This window comes from Ovis canadensis, chromosome Y (genome assembly GCF_042477335.2).
Source record: "Ovis canadensis isolate MfBH-ARS-UI-01 breed Bighorn chromosome Y, ARS-UI_OviCan_v2, whole genome shotgun sequence".
Classification (NCBI taxonomy): domain Eukaryota; kingdom Metazoa; phylum Chordata; class Mammalia; order Artiodactyla; family Bovidae; genus Ovis; species Ovis canadensis.
In genome coordinates this window covers 7927716-7941232 of record NC_091271.1, presented here as the reverse complement: position 1 = coordinate 7941232, position 13517 = coordinate 7927716, and the positions used below count along the sequence as shown (strand labels likewise).

At 40.5% G+C, this 13517-nt stretch overlaps 1 protein-coding gene and 1 pseudogene across 1 annotated transcript; both read right to left on the bottom strand.

Moving 5' to 3' along the window:
• Positions 1–8949: 8949 nt before the first annotated feature.
• On the bottom strand, positions 8950–9842 carry LOC138929833 (endogenous retrovirus group PABLB member 1 Env polyprotein-like; annotated as a pseudogene).
• A 1396-nt stretch (positions 9843–11238) lies between these two features.
• On the bottom strand, positions 11239–11703 carry LOC138929832 (ribonuclease H-like). The gene has a single exon (XM_070289520.1). The coding sequence runs from the start codon at positions 11701–11703 to the stop codon at positions 11239–11241; it is 465 nt and encodes a 154-aa protein (XP_070145621.1).
• Between the last annotated feature and the right edge of the window lie 1814 nt (positions 11704–13517).

The window sequence follows — 13517 nt, the reverse complement described above, 5'->3', positions numbered from 1 at the left end:
TCACAAGGTTATCGTTACCATCATTCTAAATTACATATATATGCGTTAGCATACTGTATTGGTGTTTTTCTCTTTGGCTTATTTCACTCTATAATACACTCCAGTTTTATCCAGCTTATTGTAACTGATTCAAATATATTCTGTTTAATGGCTGAGTAGTATTCCATTGTGTACATGTACCACAGCTTCCTTATCCATTCATCTGCTGATGGATATTTAGGTTGCTTCCGTGTCCTGGGTATTATAAACAGTGCTGCGATGAACACTGAGGTACACGTGTCTCTTTCACTTCTAGTTTCCTTGGTGTGCATGCCCAGCAGTGGGATTGCTGGGTCATATGGCAGTTCTCTTTCCAGTTTTATAAGGGATCTCCACACTGTTCTCCGTAGTGGCTGTCCTAGGTTGCAATCCCGCCAACAGTGTAAGAAGGTTCCCTTTTCTCCACACCCTTTCCAGTATGCATTATTTGTAGAATTCTGGATAGCAGCCATTCTGACCAACATGAGATGGTACCTCATTGTGGTTTTGGTTAGCATTTCTCTGATAATGAGTGATGTTGAGCATCTTTTCATGTGTGTGTTAGCCATCTGTATGTCTGCAGAAATGTGTGTTTAGTTCTTTGGCCCATTTTTTGACTGGGTTGTTTATTTTTCCAAAATTGAGCTGCAGGAATTGCTTGTATATTTCTGAAATTAATTCTTTGTCAGTTGCTTCGTTTGCTATTCTCTCTGTGCTGCTAAATCACTTCAGTTGTGTCCAACTCTGTGACCCCATAGCCGGCAGCCCACTAGGCTCCCCCGTCTCTGGGGTTCTCCAGGCAAGAACACTGGAGTGGGTTGCCATTTCCTTCTGCAATGCATGAAAGTGAAAAGTGAAAGTGAAGTCACTCAGTTGTGTCCAACACCCAGCGACCCCATGGACTGCAGCCTTCCAGGCTCCTCCATCCATGGGATTTTCCAGGCAAGAACACTGGAGTGGGGTGTCATTGCCTTCTCCATTTCCTCCCATTCTGAAGACTGTCTTTTCACCTTGCTTATAGTTTCCTTCATTGCACAAAAGCTTTTAAGTTTAATTAGGTCCCATTTGTTTATTTTTGCTTTTATTTCCATGACTCTGGGAGGTGGGTCATAGAGGTTCCTGCTGTGATTTACGTCGGAGAGTGTTTTGCCTGTTTTCCTCTAGGAGTTTTATAGGTTCTGGTCTTAGTTTAGATCTTTAATCTATTTTGAGTTTATTTTTTTGTATGGTCTTAGAATGTGTTCTAGTTTCATTCTTTCACAAGTGGTTGACCCGTTTTCCCAGCACCACTTGTTAAAGAGAGTGTCTTTTCTCCATTGTATATTCTTGTCTCCTTTGTCAAAGATAAGGTGTCCATAGGTGCATGGATTTACCTCTGGGCTTTCTATTTTGTTCCATTGATATATATTTCCGTCTTTGTGCCAGTACCATACTGTCTTGATGACTAGCTTTGTAGGATAGCCTTTAAGTCAGGCAGGTTGATTCCTCCAGTTCCAATCTTCTTTCTCAAGATTGCTTTGGCTATTCAAGGTTTTTTGTATTTCCATACAAATTGTGAAATTATTTGTTCTAGTCTTGTGACAAATACTGTTGGTAGCTTGATAGGGATTGCATTGAATCTATAGATTTCTTTGGGTAGTATACTGATTTTCACTATATGAACATGATACGTTTCTCCATCTATGTGTATTCTCGTTGATTTCTTTGCTCAGTGTTTTATAACTTTCTATATATAGGTCTTTTGTTTGTTTAGGTAGATTTATGCCTATTTTATTCTTTTCGTTAACAATGGTGAATGGGATTTTTCCCTTAATTTCTCTTAATTTTCTCATTGTTAGTGTATAGGAATGCAAGGGATTTCTGCGTGTTAATTTTATATCCTGCAACTTTACTGTATTCACTGATTAGCTCTAGTAATTTTCTGGTGGAGTCTCAAGGGTTTTCTTTGTAGAGGACCATGTCATCTACAAACAGTGAGAGTTTTCCTTCTTTTCCAAACTGGATTGCTTTTCTTTCTTTTTCTGCTCTGATTACTGTGGCCAAAACTTTAGAAACTATGCTTAATAGTAGTGGTTACAGTGGGCACCCTTGTTCCCATTCACCATTGGAAATGCTTTCAGTTTTTCACCATTGAGGGTAATGCTTGCTGTGGGTTTGTCATATATAGTTTTTATTATCTTGAGATATCTTCCTTCTATTGCTGCTTTCTGAAGGGTTTTTATCATAAATGGATGTTAAATTTTATCAGAGGCTTTCTTTGCATCTATTGAGATAATCATATGGTTTTACCTTTAATTTGTTAGTGTGGTGTATTATATTGATTGATTTGCGGATATTGAATCCTGGCATTCTTGGGATAAAGCCGACTCGGTCATGATGTATGATCTGTTGATATGTTGTTGGATACTCTTTGCTAGAATTTTGTTAAGGATTTCTGCATTTATGTTAATCAATGATGCTTCAGTTCATTCGCTCAGTCGTGTCCTACTCTTTGCAACCCCCTGAATTGGCAGCACCCAGGCCTCCTCGTCCATCACCAACTCCTGGAGTTCACTCAAACTCATGTCCGTCTAGTCAGTGATGCCATCCACCATCTCATTCTCTGTCGTCCCCTTCTGCCCCCAATCCCTCCCAGCATCAGAGTCTTTTCCAGTGAGTCAACTCTTCACATGCAGTGGCCAAAGTACTGGAATTTCAGCTTTAGCATCATTCCTTCCAAAGAACACCCAGGACTGATCTCCTCTAGAATGGACTCTTTGTCTCTCCTTGCAGTCCAAGGGACTCTCAAGAGTCTTCTCCACCACCACAGTTCAGAAGCATCAGTTCTTCGGCACTCAGCTTTCTTCACAGTCCCAACTCTCACGTCCGTACATGGCTACTGGAAAAAAATATCCTTGACTAGACAGACCTTTGTTGGCAAAGTAATGTCTCTGCTTTTGAATATGCTGCCTATGTTGGTCATAACTTTCCTTCCAAGGAGTAAAAGCGTCTTTTAATTTCATGGCTGTAATCACCATGTGTAGTGATTTTGGAGCCCAGAAAAATAAACTCTGACACTTTGTCCACTGTATCCCCATCTGTTTCCCATGAAGTGATGGGACCAGGTGCCATGATATTCATTTTCTTAATGTTGAGCTTTAAGCCAACTTTTTCACTCTCCTCTTTGGCTTTCATCAAGAGGGTTTTTAGTTCCTCTTCACTTCTGCCATAAGGGTAGTGTCATCTGCATACCTGAGGTTACTGATATTTCTCCTGGCAGTCTTGATTCCAGCTTGTGTCTTTTCCAGTCCAGCATTTCTCATGATGTAATCTGCATATAAGTTAAATAAGCAGGGTGACAATATACAGCCTTGACATACTCCTTTTCCTATTTAGAACCAGTCTGTTGTTCCATGTCCAGTTCTAACAGTTGCTTCCTGACCTGCAGATAGTTTCTCAAGAGGCAGGTCAGGTGGTCTGATATTCCTATCTCTTGCAGAATTTTCCAGTTTATTGTGATCCACACAGTGAAAAGCTTTGGCATAGTCAAAAGCAGAAATAGATGTTTTTCTAGAACTCTCTTGCTTTTATGATGATCCAGTGGATGTTGGCAATTTGATCTCTGGTTCCTCTGCCTTTTCTAAAACCAGCTTGAACATCTGGAAATTCATGGTTCATGTATTGCTGAATCCTGGCTTGGAGAATTTTGAGCGTTACTTTACCAGCATGTGAGATGAGTGCAATTGTGCAGTAGTTTGAGCATTCTTTGGCATTGCCTTCCTTTAGGATTGGAATGAAAACTGATCTTTTCCAGTCCTGTGGCCAGTGCTGAGTTTTCCAAATTTGCTGGCATATTGAGTGCAACACTTTGACAGCATCATCTTTCAGGATTTGAAATAGCAACTGGAATTCCACTCCACTAGCTTTGTTTGTAGTGATGCTTTCTAAGGCCCGCTTGACTTCACATTCCAGGATGTCTGGCTCTAGATGAGGGATCACACCATCGTTTTGTACTCTTTTTGTACAGTTCTGTGTATTCTTGCCACCTCTTCTTAATATCTTCTGTTTCTGTTAGGTCCATACCATTTCTGTTCTTTTTCGAGCCCATCTTTGCATGAAATGTTCCCTTGGTATCTCGAATTTTCTTGAAGAGATCTCTAATCTTTCCCATTCTGTTGTTTTCCTCTATTTCTTTGCATTGATCCCTGAAGAAGGCGTTCTTATCTCTTCTTGCTATTCTCTGGAACTCTGCATTCAGATGCTTATATCTTTCCTTTTCTCCTTTGCTTGTCGCTTCTCTTCTTTTCACAGCTATTTGTAAGGCCTCCTCAGACAGCCATTTTGCTTTTTTGCATTTCTTTGTCTTGGGGACGGTTGATCCCTCTCTCCTGTACAATGTCATCAACCTCTGCCCATAGTTCATCAGATCTAGTCCCTTAAATCTACTTCTCACTTCCACTGTATAATCATAAGGGATTTGATTTAGGTCATACCTGAGTGGTCTAGTGGTTTTCTGTACTTTCTTGAGCTTAAGTCTGAATTAGGCAATAAGGATTTCATGATCTGAGCCACAGTCAGCTCCCGGTCTTGTTTTTGCTAACTGTATATAACTTCTCCAACTTTGGCTGTGAAGAATATAATCAATCTGATTTCAGTGTTGACCATCTGGTGATGTCCATGTGTAGAGTCTTCTCTTGTGTTGTTGGAAGAGGATGTTTGCTGTGATCAGTGCGTTCTCTTAGCAAAGCTCTATTACCGTTTGCCCTTCTTTATTCTGTATTCCAAGGTTAAATTTGCCTGTTACTCCAGGTGTTTCTTGACTTCCTACTTTTGCATTCCAGTCCCCTGTAATGAAAAGGACATCTTTTTTGGGTGTCAGTTCTAAAAGGTCTTAAAGGTCTTTATAGAACCATTCAACTTCAGCTTCAGTGTTACTGGTTGTGGCATAGACTCAGATTACTGTGATATTGAATGGGTTGCCTTGGAAACGAACAAAGATAATTCTGTCGTTTTTGAGATTGCATCCAAGTACTGCATTTCGGACTCTTTTGTTGACCATGATGGCTACTCCATTTCTTCTGAGAGATTCCTGCCCGCAGTAGTAGATATAATGGTCATCTGAGTTAAACTCACCCATTCCAGTCGATTTTCATTAGCTGATTCTTAGAATGTCTACATTCACTCTTTCCATCTCCTGTTTGACCACTTTCAATTTGCCTTGATTCATGGACCTAACATTCCAGGTTCCTATGCAATATTGTTCTTTATAATGTCAGACCTTGCTTCTATCACCAGTTGCGTCCACAGTTGGGTATTGTTTTAGCTTTGGATCCATCCCTTCATTCTTTTCTGGACCACTGATCTCTAGTAGCATATTGGGCACCTAATGACCTGGGGAGTTCCTCTTTTGGTATCCTATCGTTTTGTCTTTTCATACTGTTCATGGGGTTCTCAAGGCAAGAATACTGAAGTGGTTTGCCATTCCCTTCTCCAGTGGACCACATTCTGTCAGACCTCTCCACCATGACCCACCTGTCTTGGGTGGCCCCAGACAGCATGGCTTAGTTTCATAGAGTTGGACAAGGTTGTGGTCCTTGTGATTAGACTGACTAGTTTTCTGTGATTATAGTTTCAGTGTGTCTGCCCTCTGATGTCCTCTTGCAACACCTACCGTCTTACTTGGGTTTCTCTATATTGGCCTGTAGTTTTCTTTTTTTGTGGCATCTTTGTCTGGTTTTGGTATTAGGGTGATGGTGGCCTCATAGAAGTTTGGAAGTTTACTTTCCTCTGCAATTTTCTGGAAGAGTTTTAGTAAGGTTTAGTAAGAGTTTAAGTTAGTTTTAGTAAGGTTTAGTAAGAGTTTAAGTTAGTGCTTCTCTAAATTTTATAGAATTCAGCTGTGAAGGCATCTGATCCTGGGTTTTGTTTGCTGAAAGCCTTCTGATTACAGTTTCAATTTCAGTGCTTGTGATGGGTCTGTTAAGACTTTCTATTTCTTTCTGGTTCAGTTTTGGAAAGTTATACTTTCCTAAGAATTTGTCCATTTCTTCCAAGTTGTCCATTTTATTGGCATACAGTTACTGATAGTAGTCTCTTATGATCCTTTGTATTTCTGTGTTGTCTGTTGTGATCTCTCCATTTTCATTTCTGATTTTGTTGATTTGATTCTTTACCCTTTGTTTCTTGAATCTGGTTAATGGTTTGTCAATTTTACCTTCTCAAAGAACCAGCTTTGGGCTTTGTTGATTTTTGCTATGGTCTCTCTTGTTTCTTTTACATTTATTTCTGCCCTAATTTTTAAGATTTCCTTCCTTCTACAGACCCTTGGGTGGTTCATTTCTTTCTTTTCTAGTTGCTTTAGGTGTAGAGTTAGGTTGTTTATTTGACTTTTTTCTTGTTTCTTGAGGGAAGCCTGTATTGCTATGAACCTTTCCCTTAGCACTGCTTTTACAGTGTTCCATAGGTTTTGGGTTGTTGTGTTTTCATTTTCATTCATTTCTATACATGTTTTGATTTCTTGTTTCATTTCTTCTGTGACTTTTGGTTATTCAGAAGCGTGTTGTTCAGCCTCCATATGTTGAAATTTTTATTAGTTTTTTTCCTGTAATTGACATCTAATATTATTGCACTGTGGTCAGAAAAGATGCTTGGAATGATTTCAGTTTTTTTGAATTTACCAAGGCTAGATTTATGGCCCAGGATGTGATCTATCCTGGGGAATGTTCTATGTGCACTTGAGAAAAAGGTGAAATTCATTGCTTTGGGGTAGAATGTCCATATCAGTTAAGCCGTTTTAACTGATCTGTTATATAATTTAAACTTTGTGTTTCCTTGCTAATTTTCTGCTTAGTTGACCTGTCCATAGGTGTGAATAGGTTATTAAAATCTCCCACTATTCCTGCGTTATTGTTAATTTCCCCTTTCATACTTGTTAGCATTTGTCTTACATATTGCGGGGCTCCTATGTTGGGTGCATATATATTTATAATTGTTATACCTTCTTGAATTGCTCCTTTGATCATTATGTAGTGTCCTTCTTTGTCTCTTTACACAGCCTTTATTTTAAAATCTATTTTATCTGATATGAATATTGCTATTTCTGCTTGCTTTTGATCTCTAGTTGCGTGGAATATCTTTTTCCAGTCTGTATGTGGATTATCTTCACTTTCATTCTGTAGGTGTCCCTTGTTTCGAGGTGGGTCTCTTACAGACAGCATATATAGGGGATTGTTTTTGTATCCATTCAGCCAGTCATTGTCTTTTGGTTGGGGCATTCACCCCATTACATTTAAGCTAATTATTGTTAAGTATGATCCCGTTGCCATTTACTTTGTTGTTTTGGGTTCGAGTTTATACAGCCTTTCTGTGTTTCCTGTCTAAAGAAGATCCTTTAGCATTTGTTGGAGAGCTGGTTTGGTGGTGCTGAATTCTCTCAGCTTTTGCTTGTCTGTAAAGCTTTTGAATTCTCCTTCATATTTGAATGAGATCCTTGCTGGGTACAGTAATCTGGGCTGTAGGTTTTTCTCTTTCATCACTTTAAGTATGTTCTGCCATTCCCTCCTGGCCTGAACAGTCTCTATTGAAAGATCAGCTGTTATCCTTATGGGAATCCCCTTGTGTGTTATTTGTTGTTTTTCCCTTGTTGCTTTTAATATTTGTTCTTTGTGTTTGATCTTTGTTAATTTGATTAATATGTGTCTTGGGGTGTTTCTTAAAGAGAGCTCTAGTCTTTCCCATTCTGTTGTCTTCCTCTATTTCTTTGCATTGATCGCTGAAGAAGGCTTTCTTATCTCTTCTTGCTATTCCTTGGAACTCTGCATTCAGATGCTTATATCTTTCCTTTTCTCCTTTGCTTTTCACCTCTCTTCTTTTCACAGCTCTTTGTAAGCCCTCTCCAGACAGCCATTTTGCTTTTTTGCATTTCTTCTCCACAGGGATGGTCCTGATCCCTGTCTCCTGTAAGAAAATTAGAGATACCAAGGGAATATTTCATGCAAAGGTGGGCTCGATAAAGGATAGAAATGGTCTGAACCTAACAGAAGCAGAAGATATTAAGAAGAGGTGGCAAGAATACACAGAAGAACTGTACAAAAGATCTTCACGACCCAGATAATCACGATAATGTGATCACTCACCTAGAGCCAGACATCCTGGAATGTGAAGTCAAGTGGGCCTTAGGAAGCATCACCACGAACAAAGCTAGTGGAGGTGATGAAATTCCAGTTTAGCTGTTTCAAATCCTGAAAGATGATGCTTGGAAAGTGCTGCACTCAATATGCCAGCAAATTTGGAAAACTCAGCAGTGCCCACAGGACTGGAAAAGGTCAGATTTCATTCCAATTCCAAAGAAAGACAATGCCAAAGAACGCTCGAACTACCGCACAATTGCACTCATCTCACATGCTAGTAAAGTAATGCTCAAAATTCTCCAAGCCAGGCTTCAGCAATACGTGAACCGTGAACTTGCTGATGTTCAAGCTGGTTTTAGAAAAGGCAGAAAAACCAGAAATCAAATTGCCAACATTGGCTGGATCATAGAAATGATTTTGCATTGCCTTTCTTTGGAATTGGAATGAAAGCTGACCTTTTCCAGTTCTGTGGCCACTGCTGAGTTTTCCAAACTTGCTGGCATATTGAGTGCAGCACTTTCACAGCATCATCTTTCAGGATGAGAAACAGCTCAACTGGAATTCAGTCACCTCCACTAGCTTTGTAGTGATGCTTTCTAAGGCCCACTTGACTTCACATTCCAAGATGTCTGGCTCTAGATTAGTGATCACATCATCGTGATTATCTGGGTCATGAAGATCTTTTTTGTACAGTTCTGTGTATTCTTGCCACCTCTTCTTAATATCTTTTGCTTCTGTTACGTCCATACCATTTCTGTTCTTTATCGAGCCCATCTTTGCATGAAATGTTCCCTTGCTATCCCTAATTTTCTTGAAGAGATCTCTAGTGTTTCCCATTCTGTTGTTTTCCTCTATTTCTTTGCATTGATTGCTGAAGAAGGCTGAGTTCAAGGTGGGGTAAATTAGCAGGCTTTTTTGGAAGCTCTGAAAATATAAAGCCATAAGTAAAGGCTAGACCCAGGGTGCATCTCCCTATCCAACCAGGGGGAAGCCGTGCCCATTGGTAAGAACCACATATCCAGTAAGTCCCGTTTGGAGCCAGCCAGCTGACTGAGATATCCAGCTCCAATTAGTGCCTGGCCACACAAAGGGAGGACCTAAACTGGGGTTGGAAAACACGGGAATGATTACGTTGCATATTTCCTGAGGCAAAAATCCAAATTGTTTCCAATCATTGTAATTAAGTTGTTGGCTAACTTTTGGGGATGGCTCTGTTTGTTCCCAGCATATAGGGGCAGTATATATTAAATGTCTTTTTTTAGGAGTTAGCCATATAACTTCATCCCATATTTGATAAACATCAGGTAAAAAACCATTAGATCTAGACCTGTTTGTCTTATGTGTAACAAAATAGTCTTTAAAACAAGTTAAAATTAAAAGTCACACTATGTCTATCAAAAGTACAACGCATTGTACCAGTCTATTTTAGGGTTGTTAGATGTCATCAGATGAAGAAGAGGCATCACATGATTGTTGTTGAAGGTATTCACAGACTTGGAGAAAGTCTTTTCCTTGAACTGGAGATGTCCATCACAGGAAGCCTTCCACTGATGAAGAGGGGAGCGTTCCACAGACCCCGCAGTTAAACCGATTTTGGAATGTAGCATAGGAGTGAGCCCAGGACAGAAAGGCATTGTCTTGAGGATCAAATGGCAGACTCAGAATATTTGGAGTCAGCAGAAGTAAGCTCACATAGGTTATCAGGCCCGTCGGAAAAGTACAAAGTCAGACCGTAGAAAGTAAAGACAAAATGATGTCACTTAGTTTTGGTCGGGTGTCACCTCTTAACTCAAGTGTGATGTGCCCACGAATCAATTTCTGGCACTTTGGTAGGTGTGGGAGAAGAAAGAATAACCTGGTAAGGGCCTTCCCAGAGGGGCTCAAGGGATGGGCCCCCAGATCTCAATGTTTTTATGAGGACTTGGTTTCTGGCTCAAATAGAGGCTTGTTTGACTCAGAGGTGGGGTCAGGAGTTGTCTCCCAGAGTTCTGTTAATGTCTGTTGAAAAGCTGAGAGCTGATTACATAACTAGTTTTAAGGATTCAGGGTCTATAACAATGTTATGCGTAAGAAAGGCCTTCCATAAATACATTCAAAGGGGGACAGTTCGAGCCCTCTTTAAAGCTCTGGGTAGGACTTTAATTGTCCTGAGTCTCTTGAGTTAATTTGCATAGATGTCTTTTAATAATGTCATTAGCTTTTTTAACCTTTCCTGAGGATTGGGGTTTCTGGGAACAGTGTAAGTGATATTCTATTCCTAGAGCTTTAGACATCCCCTGAGTTATAGCAGCTTTACATGTGGAGCCATTGTCACTCTGAAGTCTCTGTGGCAGTCCAAACCTGGTGGTGATTTCATGGATTAAAATCTTAATAACCTTTTTAGCCTGTTCGCTATGACAGGGATAAGCCTCAATCTATCTAGTAAAAGTATCTACCCAAACTTGTAAGCAAGAATATCCATTAGCTTTTGGCATATGCTAAGTCACTTCAGTCGTGCCCGACTCTGTATGACCCCATAGACGGCAGCCCACCAGGCTCCCCCATCCCTGGGATTCTCCAGGCAAGAACACTGGAGTGGGTTGCCATTCCCTTCTCCAATGCATGAAAATGAAAAGTGAAAGGGAAGTTGGTTAGTTGTGTCCGACCCTCATCAACCGCCTGGACTGCAGCCTTCAGGCTCCTCCATCCATGGGATTTTCCAGGCAAGAGTGCTGGAGTGCGGTGCCATTGCTTTCTCCTTTGGCGTATGAGTAAAATCAATTTCCCAGTCCTCTCCAGGATACTTCCCACTTCGTTGTAATCCAGATTTTGTTAGCTTTTCAGTCTTTGGGTTATTTTTCTGACAAACTTCACACCTTTTGATAATATTTTTTGAAGTTTTTATTAGATCTTTATCTTTAAACAAATAAGCCATTTGGTAAGTACTCTCTGTTCCCAAGTGAAATCTCTGATCTAAAGCCTTAAGAATTTTTCATTGAGCGTTTTCAGGAATTATTAATTGTCCATTTTTGGACTATAACCATCTTTTATCAGTAATCTTTGTTCCTCGTTTTTTATATCTTTTAAGTTTTTTCTCAGTATATTGTGGTTTTTCCTGTTTCACTGGACCTGTCTAGATCAAAGGTGTCTGTAGTGAAGGGGTTTTGTAAAGTGCCACTTTTTTGGCTTGACAGTCTGCCAACTGATTACCTTTGGCTACTTTACTCCCATCTCTGCTGTGCCCTTTGCAATGCATAACAGCTACTTCTTTAGGACAATATATAGCAGTTAAAAGTCTCTGGATCTCTCTGAAATGTTTAATAGGGTCTCCTGTTGCTGTTTCAAACTGTCTTTCTCTCCATATTGCAGCATGAGCATGTAAAGTCAAATAAGCATACTTAGAATCAGTGTATATATTTACCCACTGCCCTTTGCTTAACTCTAGAGCTCGGGTCAGAGCCACAAGTTCTGCTAACTGAGCACTGGTTCCCTGGGGGAGAGATTTTGTTTCTAAAACATGTTCAGCAGTCACCACGGCATAACCTGCTTTACGCTTTCCATCCCGAACAAAAGAACTGCCATCTGTAAATATTTCCATGTCAGGACTGTCTAATGGAGTATCTATTAGATCTTCCGGAGCTGCATAGTTTAAAGTTAGGAATTGGGAACAATCGTGATCAGGTGTTTTATTTTCTTTCTCAGGAAGGAAATTGGCAGGATTTAAATTTCCACAAACTTTAAACTTAGTTACAGGTCTTTTTAACAACAATGACTGATATTTAAGAAGCCTGCTGTCTGTCATCTAAATATTAACCTTAGAATTTAAGATTCTGCTCACATCATGAGAAGTCATTAAGTAAGGTTTTGTCCATTAATTATTTTTAAAGCTTCAGGTGTTAATAAAGCCATTGTCCCAATTACTCTTAGGCAGTGGGGCCACCCATGTGAAATTATGCCTTTTTTTCCCTATCATAATAGACTGTTTGAGCCAGTTGTAACAGAGTATCTAAAGACTGATTTGGTCCATATGCCCGTTTTAATAGCTTACAGCAGATATCTGGAGCTGACTGAGTGAGAAATCCATCTTTTTAAGATCACTTTTCCCTTGTTCCTTACAGAACCGGTCTAATTGTAAAACAGTATTATACTTAAGAGGCCCTCCAACTGGCCACTGTTTGCCGTTCTCCAGTGGATACCGTGGCCTTGCGGTATCACATAGGAAGACAAGGTGTGTCTTCTTTAAGCCCTGGGGATCAAATCTATCTCAGGTTTTCAGAATAAAGTTCAAAGGAGTGAGGCTGGAATTTTTAGCTCCCATCCATAAGAGAGAAGAAAAGCGATCAGTGCCATTTTTCTCCTGGAGGTGTCTGTCTCTGCTCTAGATGGGGGTGTAGACAGACTTTACACCAAAAGCTTTTCCTTCCTGGTCGGACTTAGTCTGTCCCTTACCAATGCAGGCGCCGTACTCATCCCTCCCGGTTCTACCACCGAGACAGGGTGGGGATGTACCAAGGATAGACTTGATAGCATCCCTACTTGATGTCCAGCTCTTTACCATTAACCTTGTTTGCCTCTGATGCCACCCAGGGTGCAATGAGAGTAACCTTCCGGAATGCCTCCCAAGCTTAAGACTGCTGGGGGAAACATTCTTCACCCGAGTGCCTGTGCAAGACCCGGAGTATATTCCTGACCACAGTAAGACCGATACGAACATAAAATTGAGATGTTCCTTCCAAGCATCACCACACCAGTATAAGAGCCTCCTCTGGTCCCCTAAGAGCCAGAGTTACCAAATGAAAAAACCCATCATGGTCCCAATCTGAGTAACCTTTAACTTCAGAGATGGACTTGGAGCTAGAGCTCCATCTAGCTTCCGAATTTTGGATTCCTGGCGAGGCTAGGCGCTTTCTTGACTACCAATCCAAGTTTGGGACCTAAGGCATGGTACACAGTAACAGTATAGATCACAACTCCCTTGAAAGTCTATGATCCAATAAATTAGGTTAGTACTTATAATTCCCAAGAAGTTATGAAATGGTCAAAGAGACCGAAAAGTCTGACCGAGAAAGGAGAGTTCGGTCCACACGCTTTGCCCATTTCTGGTTGGTTCCCGAAGGAGACATTGGATGCCTCTTGGCACTGGCAGGTTGGTATAAACCCCCGACAGGTTTCTGCCATAAGCCATATGAGTTCACCGTAGAACTGCAGAGCAGAGCTCCTCACTTGCTTTGCACAGGGCGTGTCATTCTTTCACACAAGCACACCATAGAGTTAGTAAAGCAGAGCAGAAAACATGTTCGCTAAGAGAACAAAGAACTAGATGATCCAAGCATCCTTACTTTGTCCTGAAGGATCCCGGACAAGCCCCCAAGATGAAAGGTTGTTGTTGAATCACGCAAAAATGCCGGGACT

Excerpts from the sequence above, each read along its gene's own strand:
- LOC138929832 (XM_070289520.1), bottom strand. The coding sequence starts at position 11,703 with ATGGAAATATTTACAGATGGCAGTTCTTTTGTTCGGGATGGAAAGCGT.